This window comes from Macrobrachium rosenbergii, chromosome 55 (genome assembly GCF_040412425.1).
Source record: "Macrobrachium rosenbergii isolate ZJJX-2024 chromosome 55, ASM4041242v1, whole genome shotgun sequence".
Classification (NCBI taxonomy): Eukaryota; Metazoa; Arthropoda; class Malacostraca; order Decapoda; family Palaemonidae; genus Macrobrachium; species Macrobrachium rosenbergii.
The window spans coordinates 87,520,405-87,535,752 of NC_089795.1; the positions used below are offsets into that span (position 1 = coordinate 87,520,405).

At 39.9% G+C, this 15,348-nt stretch overlaps 1 protein-coding gene across 16 annotated transcripts in view; it reads left to right on the plus strand.

Moving 5' to 3' along the window:
- Positions 1–205: 205 nt before the first annotated feature.
- Asx (Additional sex combs) overlaps positions 206–15,348 on the plus strand; it is a 34,799-nt gene continuing 19,656 nt past the window's right edge. For 3 of the 16 annotated variants that reach the window (XM_067099361.1, XM_067099369.1, XM_067099373.1), the window contains exons 1-2: positions 206–309; positions 11,035–11,149. Coding sequence is in view for 5 of the 16 variants with exons in the window: in XM_067099370.1 (XP_066955471.1) it covers positions 3,473–3,518 (46 nt within the window). In the remaining 11 variants the exon portion in view is untranslated. Of the gene's footprint in view, positions 310–413; positions 572–3,405; positions 3,519–11,034; positions 11,150–15,348 lie in introns of those variants that run through there. The other 13 variants (XM_067099368.1, XM_067099372.1, XM_067099357.1 and 10 more) reach the window with 11 other exon arrangements.

Below are 15,348 nucleotides of genomic sequence, written 5' to 3' on the forward strand. Positions count from 1 at the left end.
TTCTTGGAGTGCTTATTAAGGAAACGAAAGCTCCAAGAAGAGGTCCATTGGCGGACGAAACTGATAAGCGTATTTTAAAGATTTATCTTTCGTTTTCCTATGTGAAATACAACTGCATGCATCACCTAGTGCGGAAATATTTGAGATTACGTACGACAACATTTCAGCGTCTGTACGATATTTGATGCAACTCCTTTCCCCTGGTGGCCTTGTGGGGAACTAGTACAACGCATCAACAATGGCTGACATTAGGAAGTTGTCCTAAGCGAATTTCACGTCAATTATGTCGCGCTCGCTGTTATGCCACAAGTAGGTGTTATGCCGGATGGACCAATAAATTCGGGTGGGGGTCTCCCGTGCATGCACAGTGCCAGTTGTATTCAGAAACTGTAGTTAATCGAGGCGATTGTTTTGGGACTTTACGTTAGGGAGGAGGAGGAGGTGCCTGCCTTTCTCCCTCTGAGGAAACTCTTTTACCTGTATTTTCCCCCGATGGATTTACTCACAGTATTCCGTGTTCATGGAGGTCTCATTATTATCCCGTGCCACGTGATTTTAAATCAGTGCTGGTGTGAGTTGTTCCCCATATGTCAGTGAGAGGTGGTCTGGTATCGGGCGAAATATTTGTTTTCGTGCCCTGGGTCATAAGTTGTTTTTGCTTCAGTTCAGTATATATTTTACGTTGTTTTACGTAATTTACATCGTGAGTTTGGTATGCCAAAAGGTGGAGTCACATGTACGACTTTGTTTTTGTAAATTTTGTCATTTTAGGCGATAGGTAAGCCGTTGAAGCCCTGCCCATTTGTTAAAATTGATCATGCTGACAGCTGAGGTATCGTAGGCGACCGTAGTAGAAGCCCAGCTACCGTGTCTTACGAAAAGCGGCGAAGCTACTTCTGTATAACTTAATATATCCTGGCCTGTCTAGCTTAAAATACCGGGAGCGTATTGAAATACTGGATAGGAACAGGCCGAGCTTAAACTGCTTATGGAAAGCAGGATACCTCGACAAGTAGCAGGTTGTTGCATTGCCTACTGCTAAAGCAAGGTTCTGCCCCGGCTTAATCTACTCCTTAATTGAACTTACCCAGTCTTTAACGTTTTCTGGAATGGTTGCTTGCTTACTTGCTTATTAAAAGATCTGTTTAAAGTGTGCCAGTAACAGGATCCCACTCTCTCAGTGCTGTTAAGGCTTTCCATGTTAGCATAGGCTATCCAGAAGTTTTGCTTTTGTTTCCTGTCCCTAACTGTTGAAATGAAGATGGCTTTTGTTTTTTTCTTGTTAAATGTAACAGATTGTCCATAACTTAACTCAGCATTGAGAAGGGAGCTTTCGTAAAAAGTGTTTGATGTATAAATTTTATAATTATAAATATAAGATACACTTTTTTGTACATGGCCTTCATCCATGGCTTTACAGTTTAAGGATGAATGTCGCAGTGACAGTTCCGTTTTGCTAGGGAGTCTTCTCAAGTTAAATGGGAAGAGCTTGGAATATTAGTGGAAAAGGAAAAAGTTTACCAATTTGACTGCTTCCTTAGTGAGGGACGGCTAATATAGGAAGGAATATGTTTATATAGTGGGATTTGTATTGTGATGTGGCTAAGGTAATATGATTGAAAATGGATATCATATACATGAATTTTTATCCAAGAAACCCATTTGTTTTTTCTCTTTTCAGTGAAAAAGCCAAATCTCTATTCCTCCATATAAATTGTTCCACATGGATTAAATTAATTCATTGCTAGGTCATTGTAAAAGCATCGTATGCATAAAAGAAAGTGAATGTTGATATGCAGTGTATACATTTAAAATGTGTAAATTATAATTTTTATTGTCATGGAAATAATTTGACGGGTTCTTTTCTTCTAAAGTTGGAGCAACCTAGTATTGAGTTGATGTTTCATTGTTACTCAGTTCAAGATTTATTGGTGAAGGTATGCTCAGCAAGATTTTTATTGTAACCAACCAGACTTTGTACTGACCAGATAGGAGTCACAAAATTTTTTGGGGGGTTAGTCATTGCTACATTTATCTTTTTAACTACTGAATTAAGGAAGAAACACCTATACATAAAACTGCAGGTTTTGTTTTGCTTCACATTGAGTACTTTACTTAGAAGGCTCATCTACAAGTTACTAACGATCCCATATTGTACGCGCTGCCCCACGCACCTGTCTTGTTCTTTTGCCGTAACCCCTGGTACTTTACCCTCCCATTCCAGTGCTGCATGTAGCCAACACTGGTGCATTCCTGCCTCCCAAAAGCTTTGGTTTTCTGTACACATTTCACACCATTCACCAAAATAACATCCTCCACTCTCTTGTCATGAACTAGTACCCTCAAAACTGTCTGATGCATCTTTTCACCCATACTAACCTTTTTACTGCTTGTTAATATTTTTGTATTTACCCTTCTACTCCTTCTCACACAAACTTCAGACAGTGAATAGTGCTGTGCATGAATATATAGTATATACTTTTACTAAGGTTGCCATTTTAATCATGATCAAAAGTTCTTTTAATGTAAGGCTCGTAATTTTTAAAATCTTTGTTTATGTCATTTTTGTCATAGCAGCATTTGCTATTGAGATTTTTTTATTCTGCTCTTGTACATTAATATAAGTTTTGTCCATAATTTTTCACACTTTTAATGTAAGTTCAAAAGTTATTTATTGAAGTGTGAGGTTTCTTGCAGAGAATAAGATATTGTAAATTTGAATTTAAAGGGTTAAATGTATACCTTGATAAACTGATTTATAAGATGATTTAACCCCTGACACATTCAAAATATTCTTGTAAGATATTCCTGACTTGTATGCAAGACTTGACAGTCTGCAGCATTGACACAACAGGTCCCTCCTCCTTTCACTGCCAAATGTGAAGGCCCAGAAAGTCAGTTGAGAGTATGAGTTGAAAGTTTTCATGAAAATGTAAATAATAAACTTTCAAACATATGACTCAGTAAGACTTTAAGCACACTGCTAGAGTGGCATCACATGAATAATCTTGCTATGGTGGTTGTTAGTTTGGCATGCAAACTTTTCAGCATAGGTTCGTTTTCATTTTCGTTGTACAGGCAGTCCCGGTTAATGGCGGGGGTTCAGTTCCCGGCCGAGTGCTGTTAACTGAAAATTGACGATAATAGTGCCGATAAACTGCTTAATGGCAGTTTATCGGTGCTGGTAACCAGTTATCAGCACTGATAAACAGCATACTGATGCTGATGAACCGCTTACTGATGTCAATAAACCGCTTACCGGCCCCGAAAATCTGGTTAACGATGTCGCAAGCCAAGCGCCATTAACCGATGCCATTGGTAAGCAGGGACTGCCTGTAGAAGTAAATTTTTAGCCAGTGCTGTTCCGAATAGGCTCCTAATTGCATTTTTTTCTCATGACTGTAGGTGATTTGTGTGATAGAACAATTCTGTGCAAGTGTGTCCCCTTGGAGAAGCAAACCTATGAGGCCCAATGGAATCTGCTTTAATGGCTGCTGTGTTGGAGCAGCATCAGAGAGGTAAAGGACATAACCTCCTACACTATCATATTTCAAAATATGTAAATGACTTGTTTTAAGATTGTCATAAAGACAAGAAAAAAGTAGGATTTTGAGTATGATGTCTGCGGTCATAAAGCATGAGCTCAGTATGCGGGTATTACTAAGCCAGTGGACTGATGCATGCACCAATAAAAACATTTCTCTGTGATATGTACTTTGAAGAACAATGCCCCACATCACTTGTTTTAAGGAAAATACTTGATTTAATTTTTTACTCCTTTTGTGGCTTTTGTGGTTTTGTCATCTCATGGAGTAATGAGTAAATTGTCCAGAATTGAGGATTGGGTTTACGGCTTAATGGATACTGTGGTAGGGATTGTAGGGGATCTTTTCCACTTGTCCTCATGCATCATCCTATATGGCCAGATGTGTGTACCTCTGTCATTTGTTTTCTGTTAGGTTTTAAGTATTGAGGATAATTTTGTAATTAGAAGTCCTTGGTATTGGAAGCAGTCATGGAGTTATATTCTTCTTTAATAATAGTTCTTTTGAAATGCTTGCCATGTGGGGAGATACTCTACCATGAGGTGGTTGATTGGAGGGATATTTTATTTTTTGGACAGTGGGATTTGTGATACAGTATTGTTTCATGGTCTGTGGATGCTAAGGCTAAAGTAAAGTGTTGGTTATGCCCCCTGATACTTCAGGTTTGATAATTCAACTATTGCTCTATTAATTTGCATTGTGTCTGTGTTCCACTGATGTTTCAGTCATTCATCATGGCCCCGAAGTTATAGCATTGACGTTGATTATAAAGCATGGTATTGCCCCCACAAAAGCTTGCCAACAGACATTTCTTTTCCATCATTACCTCTTCAAAAGCAGCTTGCATTAATGGAGTGCAAGAGCCCTGTCTGGCAAAAGTCAGCTAATATGAATGATCTGTGCCTTGACCTCAGATTGGTAGAGGACAGCCTTATGGAACTGACATTAAAATTCAGTGTGAACAATTGTCTTCCAAGGATACACTAAAGTGATCAGTTACTGATTTTTTTTTTACTTTATTCTTGTGCTGGCAGATTATGTTATATTTCAAATAAGGGTTTGTACTTGTAGAAATAAAAAACTAAAATAAAAAATTGTAAAGTCTGTTCTATTTTATGACAAAAATTAAATGTTCTCCAGATACTTAGATTGGCTTTCAGAAGTTTGCACCAGAGCATAGCTATCCTATCAAACTTTATTATTCTCATTGTATATAGAAAATGATTTCTCTTTACCTTCTAAAATTACACATTAGTTTTCTGTTCTCAGTAGTGTTTTGTGTAGAACCTGATCTTCCCATCCTGCTGATAATAGGCAGTCCCTTTCCCTAATTTAAGTAGTGCTAACTGTCATTCCCTTCCTTGCTATTGGTAATACAGTATTAATTTAGCAAATTATTATATATCCAGCAGGTTTAGAACAGAGCAAGTAATTCCAGTTGTGTTGCAACTTTTTCTTCTAAGACTCTTAAACTTGAACATATCCTTTGTTTCATGACAACCCCATCTCTCATATTATGCCCACTTATTCGGCCTGAAATGTCCCCAGGTGTACATTGTTTTGAAAAAATAAAGTCTGCAGTAGTATATATGTACGAGTACATTGCTGTATACAGAAAGCTTTCGCCAACTTGATCAGTTGGCTTCCTCAGCCAGAATAAACATAGAAATAATAATACATTTACGACATCTTTGAAAAATGAAAGTTATAAAACAGCCTGTTATTCTTTCATGTCATGTAACGCCAGAATTGCTCAGTAGTATATTAGCAATTCTCTGGGAATGTCATGGCGCAGTAGAGCTGGCATATTGGTCGTTTGTCTTACTGCCTGTCGGGTCTCCAAAACTGAAGAACCTCCAAATTCCCAACAAGCAGTAAGACAAACGACCAATATGCCCGTCTCTACTGTGCCGCGACATTCCCAAAGAATTGTGAATAGACTAATGAGCAATTCCGGAGGTACCTGAAAGAAGAACATGCTGTTTTATAACTCCCATTTTTCAAAGATGCTGTCAAAAATGTATTATTATTTCCATGTTTATTCTGGCTGAGGAGGCCAACTGATCAAGTTGGCGAAAGCTTCCTGTATATGGCAATGTATTCATACATGCATACTACTGTGGACTTTATTTTTCCATTTAAGATCATGAGAAAGTGATGATATGAAATACTATACATTGTTTTTCTTCCTCTTTTTTTTTTTAAGAAGTGTAATGCAGAGGAAAATGCATTCAAAAGAAAGAGTTTGAGAAGATGTATCAAGCAACTAGCCCCCAGCTTAGGGAGACACTGTGTTTTGTCATACATACAGAGTGATTATTCATGCATGTCCTCTGTGGACCCATCAATAGGTACAAGATACTATCCTTGTTGTTTCTATGCCTGTTGTGCTGTCAACCAGCTCTGCTAGAATACCTAGTAATCTGCTAGGCATTTTTGAACAGTTTTCATGTATCAGCGTTCAGATGTATAAATTTATTTTTACTTTCTCATAGCTAGTATTTCAGCTCTTTTTGAAGAGTAATTATAATCTCTCCTTACAGATTTTGCCTCTGGTGGCCTGTTGTAAATTTTTCTGGCTTACAGTAGTGTTAATATTTTTGCAGTGAATTTTTCTGTCCTAAATTTTGTGTCCTCATCCTTGACTCCAGCACGGTATGATACAAAGGGCCTCATGTCTTTGTGGTGCTTTTACTTCCATAAAATTTGCTCACTGTACTTTATTTCCCACAACTCTTTACTCATATGCAGCCTCACATCTCATAGTTCTAATGCATAATTTCCCCATGACATCATTTATAATTCCATCCTGCCATCTGTCTCCTAATATTTCTTTGAAAACTTTACTAAAAAATAAAGAATCTTTTAGATATACAGTAATTTCAATGTCATACCATGATTTGTGTGTGTATAGAATAACAGATCATACTAGACTTATGTATAATTTTACATGATTTGATTATTTGAGTGCCAAATAGTATCCAGCTTGCCTGTTATTTGATTTGCCTTTGTTCCTACACAAATACAAACCTGAAGTTCTCGACCTAGGGTTTAGCTTGTGGATGTGAGGTGGAACGGTCGTTTAACTTTCAGACAAGGTCATTAACTAGTGACAGGTGGGGGAAGCCCCTTCCTACCTGTCAGTATGCACTCCACTTCGCTTCTGGCCACCATCGTGTACTGACGTCTTGTGGACTCACTGCCCGATTTGCCGTTTCTTTTGCATGCTTTTGTTTGATACTGTATTGATTATATTTTTATGGTTGTTGAGTTGTTTCTTATCATGCTGCAAGCCCTCAGTAACTTCAAGCCTTCACCCTCAGAGAAGAAACCTCAGGTTGTCAGGTGCTGTCCAGGGAAGGACAGGTCTCGTAATAGGTTCCTCTCCTCTATCTAGGTAGATCCTCACATCTGCGTCTCTTGCAAGAGGTGTGACTGCAAGTAGGAATAGCCCATTTTCTGAGTGCCTTGTCTGGCTGTCTGAACAGTTGTGAACTTTGCCAGGAGGAAGAAGAGAGGTAAGAAGGTCCCCCTAGTGTCATCAAATTGAAATACTCTGCCAGTGACACCGACAGTTCTCTTCGGCACTTTCCTTCCACCTGCCAGACTTTCACCTGCTGTTGATATTCCCAAAGGAGTAGTTTCCCCCTCACTGACTCATACTGTTCAATCAGTAGAGAACCACAGCGTTGGGGGGAGGACATCCAGCCTGGTTTCTCACCAGGACCCTCTCTTGCGTTCCAGAAGAACCTGTCAGTTCAACAGGTGTTATGAGCTGGGGTGTGGTAATTTCAGACCACATTCACCTCATTTTATTTTTGGGACATTGCCCACAAGTCCTTGGACACATTTTTCTTAGGTCCTCTGATGGCTGCCCAACAAGTTGCGTAGTGTACCTGGCTCCCCTAAGGGGACAGGTAGCATCTCTTCCAAGGTATTCAGTGAGCAAGAGAGTGTGTATGAGTGACTGGTCTCCTCCCTTATCTCTTCACCTTTCTCTCACTTAGGGAGAATCAGGTTGTGAGCTGGGTAAGGCCTGGATGGACAAGGATTGCAGATGAGTTGCATGACTGGGTAGCTAGTCCATTGTCTTTGTAGATTGACTGGATGTTTGGATGTTTTTTGTCCTCAGACACATACTGGTTCTTTCAGCCTTCATCAGGTAGTGAAAGCAAACTCATTACTTTATGCCCAGAAGTCTAGCAGTTGAAACATCCCATATGTTCAGCAAGCTAGAGGTGCAGGACACCTTCTCTCTTCCAGACCAGGAAGGTAGTTCCAGGCTGATGCAGGTTGATAGAATCAGCTGGTCAGTTCAGAGAGTACCCTGATTTCGGACACCAGTGGCTAAGTTTCCTATGTAAAGAACGAAAGTTTGTATTTGTGTAGGAACAAATAGCAAATTTTATAAGTAATTTGCATTTTGCCCAACATACAAACCTGAAGTTCTTTACATTAATGGCCCACCTCAGCCACCCCTCGCTCTGGTACCTTACCTGAAAGGCAAAGTTGGTGCATGCCGACAGGTGGGTGGGGCTTCCCCCTACCTGTCGATAGTTAGCAACCTTGTCTGAAAGTTAAATGGCTGTTCCATCTAGCATTTGCAAGCTAAATCCCTATGTAAAGAACTTCAGGTTTGTATGTTAGGAAAAATACAAATTACTTGAAAAATTTGCTATTTTGCAAAACAACCTTTGTAGTATGTGAAGTGTCATTTCATTTTCAGCTTAGATAACTTCTGCAGTGATTCCATCATAGCTTAGTGTTTTCCATCTCCTAGGTTTCTTTATTATTAATTTCACCTCAATAACTGTGAATTCATTCATAAACACCTTTAGGTCTTCAGCTTCTGTTGTATCAGTCAAATTCTTTCAATCATATCTCATTCATGACCCCACAAAAATGTATCGCCCAGCATTGTCTTCTTTTGATTCGTCATTGGCAAGTTATTCCTTTTGCTAATTATTTTTCCCCTTTTTCTGCCATTGGATATTTCAGTAATAACTTTGTGAGCTACCCTTACATGAGTGCCACTTCCTGAAACAAGGCTTTGTGAGTGCCATAAGTTCTTGCATAATCTCTTCCTGTACTTGTAACTGTTCCTCCTGTACGTACTGCAGCTTCTTTGGCAATCCTCACTCTGAGGTGTTACTGTTGTTGGACCAGTAGTGCTCATACTTGGCTGATGCTCCTGTGCATACAGTTCTTGTGCCACCTATTGCCCCTTTTGATACTGCAGTTTCAGTTGAACCTGTTGCTCCCATTTTACTTCCTGTTCCCATGATTCAAGTGAATCTGACAATCATCTTTCAGTCGTGGGTATAGTTATTCTTAGAAGAGACCCTGGAGTAGAACTCAGAATTGGATGTGCCACAACTCCTCCACCTCAAGTGGTTGCGATGAGTTAGTGGGGCCCCTGCTATTCCCCCGCCCTGCCCTCTTGTAGTGGTGCTTTTATAATCTGATGTCAACACACAGCCAGCTGCAGCCAAAAAGGCATCCCCTGTCACTCAAGGGTTCCTTGGCTCATGTGACCCCCTGCTTTGGCCAGTCCTTTGATATGATTTGCTTGGTTTAGTTTTCCAGTGAAGATGACATTGACAGCTGTGGAATTGCAAGAAGTGTAGTTTTCTGAAATGATAGGCTCTGTGCCCTTCAGGTGTTGCAACATGCAAAGAGGGAGGCTTGTGGAGAGGAGTCAAGGTTCTATGATGCCGTGGTCAACCCAACTTTCAGGCTGTTCTATATTCCAATTGCTATCACTTTGTTGGACACCCCCCACTGATGTCAATCTTCATATGAAGGAGACAAAAACATCCAAAGGTTACAGACACAGATGTCTTAACCAAACACCATCCTTCTTGCAGGCTGAAAAGGTTTTAGAAGTTTAAGGGATGCTTGTTCTCCACCCACCTATAACTCACACCTACAGGGACCAATCACCTGTGAGATTCCCCTTGAGGTTTCCTTGCTATTACCCACCTTGCTGGAATTGGTCCTTGGGCTATCAGTTCACTGCTGGCAAAGGAGGGAAAAGCATCTGAGGCGGTTACAAAGACCAGGAGGAAGGTGCTTGTACTGGGCAGGGGTGATTCATCACCACCTGGCAAACTGTTTTATGAAGAAGTGAAAGTGCTTTAGAAGAAGCTAGAATTAACTACCATTAGAGCAGAGTCTTGATTAGTGCAAGTAGCTCATCTTCCTCCTGGCAGTCTTCAGTCTGAGGCAGGAAGAGCCACCCAAAAATCTAGGACTTTTAACGGGCCAGCCGTATAGAGCTGATAATCGGTTCAATGGCCTGATTAAACTATTTTAATAATAATAATAGGACTTTTTAACTTCTGGACCTCCCTCCTAAGTTTGAATTTGGTGGTTGTGATGAAACACTGACTTTTAAGCAAACTAATTCACTCATGATAACCCCACTAGTCATAAGTTACATTTTATATGTGTATCAAATCCCCACGTTAAACCAACCTGCTCGTCATCGTCGTAAATGTTTTGTATGTTAGCTTTTTCCTTTAAGGGGATCAGATGTAATGTGAGTTCTCTCCACGCTTCTTTGCTCTCTCTGCATCTTGCCTGAACTTCCATCCCTTCATCAGTCCCCCTGTCTATGATTTTCTGGACCTTCTGCCAGTTTTTGTCCATTACTTCTGTATCTGTTGCTTTCCAGATCAACTGCCCTTCATCTCTACTCATCGCATGTCAAAACAGTTCCTCGTTGGGCGAGTCGGTAGAGTTGTGGGCTAGCACTCGCTAGGCCGGAGTTCGAGTCTCCGGCTGGCTAATGAAGAATTAGAGGAATTTATTTCTGGTGATGGAAATTCATTTCTCGCTATAATGTGGTTCAGATTCCACAATAAGCTGTAGGTCCCGTTGCTAAGTAACCAGTTGGTTCTTAGCCACGTTAAATAAGTCTAATCCTTCGGGCCAACCCTAGGAGAGCTGTTAATCAGCTCAGTGGTCTGGTAAAACTAAGGTACACTTAACCTAACTTTAACATGTCCAAACAATCTCTGTCTTGAGATCTCAGTCTGTTTTTTCCAGTCTTTTCTTACCAGGTTTCTCCAGCAATTTTTCATTCAAGAGTACATGTGGGTGTAGTGCTTTGGAATCTTCCATTATCCTTTTTGGTGCCCATGAGGTAGGATCCCAAGCAGTGGTAAAGGATGTCTAGACATGGTCAGTGGGCATTATTTTCTGTCATAGCTATTAATGCAATTTGGGATTTCCTCCATTTATGGGGTGCTTGCGTCCAAACCCTTATTTGTTGGTTTTGGACTTATCCTCAATGAGCTATAACGACTGTAGTTTATACCTACTTCTGGGTCCACAGAAAGCATGCTTGAATGATTGCTCTGTTATAAGTTTTATCTGGGGACATTTGAGACTGAATGGGGACACAATATGAATTATGAGTTTGTATGGAAAAATTTAGTTGTATATTTTAAAAGCTCAGTTTCTATTTATATCTTTGATGTTCCAGATTTCTTTGGAATCATTTAATTCAGCCAATCAGTCATGAAGGCACGGACTAACCATTTGGGTCCCAGTGCCTGGGCCTTGGCCCTGAACTTCATGCATCCATCTAATAAACACTAGTGAGTGGTTTGTTTTCCTTGCTGTCCTGAGCTCATCAGAACACGGCGGTTGATGCTAAAACTGCATATTTTATACCCCCTCCCTCCCCAACCCAACCCCATTTTTTTCTTGTAAGTTTTAGGTTCTTGGCCTTTTTTTTAAATGATCATATTTCTTCCCTGTTTTCATGTCATAGATAGGAATAAAACATTTTTTCCAAAGATCAAGGGCTTGTCGTAAATGCTAAATGGATTGTTCTATTTTAAAGAATTTCTTTTGTGATTGCAGGCACAATTTTTATCTTTACGTATTGTATGGAAGTAGAGGGTGTCAGATATTCCTAAATTTCTCATTGTGTAAATGATATCTCATTTTAGTAAATGCAGTAGTTTCCGCTATACACGTAATAATTACGGAGCATGTCAGTTTTTATCCTATTGCTACCCCTTTTTCATCCAGGTTCCTGATTTACGACTTCATCACCAAACCACATGATGACTGACTTTCTATACAGATTTTTTTCCCCTTTTTGAAAAGTTTTTACTCTGTAGTAGTTTGTTTAGATTCTTTTTATTGCTTATCAGTGTATCCCATTACGCAAGTTTCTAGGTAAACTTGCCAAAATGATCTGTACGGCTTTGTATTCGTCTTCTATTTTACACTCATTTCTGGCTGGTATATTTTTTTTCCTTGTACACTCATTACTTGTTTTTGAATTTGGCAGATTTCTAGTTTGCACAAGTACATTTTGCATATACTGTACTGTAATGGTAAAATGAAATCCCATCTTCTGAAAGATGTAATAATTTTGTAAAAAATAATAACGTTTACTACAGTATGTATTTATATGCAAAGTACTGTACTTATAATAATGTGCTTGCTTATAGGGAACTTTAATATTACTTTTTACTATGGGACTCTTTAGATTATAGACTAAAGGTAGTTTTATTGCACAGAGAAGTACACACTTGAGCTTTACTTATACAGTGCTTGCATATGAAAAATAGCTGAAGATTATGTTGTATTGTAAGAATTCAGTAGTCATATCCCAGAAATTATACTATACAAGTCTATTCAGTTAGCTAAGCTGAAGTGATTGTCGCGGAGTAATAACTGGTTGGCATGGCACTTCATCGTCCTGCTTACCCCAGCATAGCTGTCACTGTATCGGAAAATAATTGATCTCTGTGATACTGTTTCTATGTTTTCACCTTTCATTCTCTCGTCATCTCTGGTTTAAAAGAAACTCAGTTGGAGAAAGGGTATAAATGTAGACAAAGGTACATCCCTGTTTTGGGGCCCAGGCATTAGCATTGTACTCTGGTGGAGGCTGAACACTGGTCACATCGCAGTCATAGATCCACAGCCAGCCATTTAATGAGTCTTCAAGGAATACCACGACTTACAAGTCACCTTGGAGAGAGTGGGTCCCATGAGGAAAATGCTGACTAGGACGCCAGGAGCTGCTGAGGTAGTAAGCGCTTGAGCCACCTCACATCCAGCTAGGAAAGAACCAGTGATAAGTACCACACCCATGGTCAGGGTAGTGATGGCAATCGTGACCTGGACTGTAACAGCAGTAGGAGTATTTATGGGGAACATTCTTCTTCACATAATAACACGATTGACTGTTGGGCTTTCGACATAACTGCTCTATAGTATTCAGTTCTTGAGATGCGCTGGAAGAGGCATTTTTGTACTAGTTGTAACGATGATTCTATGATGGAGAGCAATTTGTGATGTGGCTCTGTCCTTACCATCCCTTGGGATTGGCTGAGGAGGAGCAGTTGACCAGTTACTTCATTGAGAGGCAAAACAAGGCACTCATCATCACTAGAGATTTGATGGGCACTTGTGACCTTGGAGAAGTCAGCGAGTCTCGCACTTTCCACGTTGGAGATGCCACCTACACTAAAGATGCCCTCAGTGCAGGCTAAGAGGACATACCTTGACTTAATTAAAGACTTTGTGTATCTTGTTTAATACATGGATGATGATAAACTGGAAGCAGCCGTGGCTGTACAGGATGAGGACTCCTCAGAAGTCTTTAATTGGATGTGTGAAATCTTTGAACTTCAGAGATCACAGAAACACGAGGAATTCTTGGTGGAACTGAGCAATTCTGTATGAGATTGATCTGCTATCTATGCTGATGAGTCATCAGCCACTGCCACTTGACATTTTCATGTATGTCAACCTAAAAATAAGGGATGTGGAGCTGTCAAGTACAGTGGCTGCCTGTCACTCATTTTGGCTCTTGTTTAGAAACTCCCGAGGTTTTATTGTGTTTTAAGGTTGTTTTTCTCACTGGCAGTTTATCCCTCTTTTTGTTACAGAGGTGATTTGGATGCAGGCTCTGTCTTCACTTTCTTCATTCCTTGTCACCTTGCTGATGGAAATTGACTTGATGGTGTGGTTTATCAGTTCATTACCATATTCAATAGACAGGATGGGTTTTTAGGAGCCTTCTGTGCATTGCTGAGGAAAGGAGGCATGAAAGATGGTGTCATTGGTAGTCCAGGCATCAATTCATGACAGTAGGATAGTTACCCATCCTCTGGCTGATATGATAATGAAGCAGCTGTGAAGGGGCTCTTCAACCTCCTGTCTCAAATTATTAGATGTCAAGGATCCGAGGGTCTTGGACCTGCTGTATCCATTCCTGGAGGGCATGGTAAATGTTCTTTGGAAAGTTCTCTACAACTGTGACCTGTGCTGCAATTTTCAATATGGGCAATTAGGTATCTTCAAGGTAGCAGTTAACACCCAGGAGTCAATGGCCTGGGTTGCTACCACACCAGAGACTTGGACAGCGGAGAATGTCAACTATACTCTATAGATGATGATATTTTCCTACCTCTAACAGGTTGACTCCAGCAAGGGGCCAGTGATTATCCGGGCCTAGAAAGACAGATGGCTTGCAAATAGTTGCAGGTTGAAGAGGGTTAGAAGGAATTAAGGATGGTACTGTATTCTGTTGGGGCTTGTCTCCAGAATGCTGGAGATTGTGACAGGTGTTAGAAGTTACCAGGGGTGGTTACCAAATTATCTCTCTGGAGGTAAGCTCCAAAAAATGGACTTCGGAAGACACTGGCAACACTGAGTTTCCAGGCCTTGAAAACCAGGTGGGGGTCATCGTTACAGAAGTGTTCAATAAACTATGAGATGACTTGCTCCTGAAGGAAATAGAAGCATGGCAGTTAGTAGTTGAGCTCTGCTGACCATATGAGTTTATTTGATAAGTCACCTTCAGGCTAGAGATATTTGCTTGATGGAACAGTGGTTTTACCTTAAGGTACAGGAGTGCAAAAGGAACAATTAGAGGGGAGTGTTTGTATTGTTCATGCATATTAAGCAACAAGATGTGACACAAATGCACTTAGACTTGCATTAAGGGAGAGAACAGGTAATATTCTGGTAGCAGCCTTATAGATCTCCTTGAAGCTTGTTTGGAGATGGTGAGTCATAACATGAAGGCCTGGCAGTCAGTGAGGTCATTTTCCCCGATTTTGGTTTGCTCATGGCATGGCTGTAGTTGATGAATGCAGGATGAGGCATATCATATGCCAGGGTGTTGTCCAATGAACTCTCTTTAATAGGGGTTGTGGAAAATCAAGGCCAGGGAATGGTCACATGCTAGTGAGTATGATGATGCTTCTTGTGGTGCCTCCTGAGCACAACTCTTTTAAGACCTCTTCTGCATAAAGTGATACCAGTAAGCTACTGCCCACTATATGCATGGAAATCTGAGTCCAAATAGTACTAGGAACTTATATCACTTGAACATTCCAAGGGGCAGGTTACCATAAAAGTAGCTGATAGATATTGAAAGTGTCACCTGAACATTCAAAGGGGCAAGTTAACCATAAAAAATGCTGATAGATCATGAAAGTCTGTGATTGTTTTGAAATCACTTATTGGTATAAAAGCAGGATGTTTTGAGATTTGCAGATACTTTAATTAGAAGTAGTTTGATACTTAATGTTAGTTCAGACAGGGTAGTCTATATGTGTATGAATAAAAGGTTATTAAGTCTAATTTTATAAATGAGGCAAGGTATATCAAACTTGGTTACATAAAATTTATTTTAATCAGGACAGAATTTTGCAAAGTCAATATTTACAGGTTTTGGGGAAGAATTTTGTTTTTGTACTAGGTATTGTGAATTAGATATGATCCATGTTCAAAACATGTATATAAAAATCTTTCCTAATTGTAT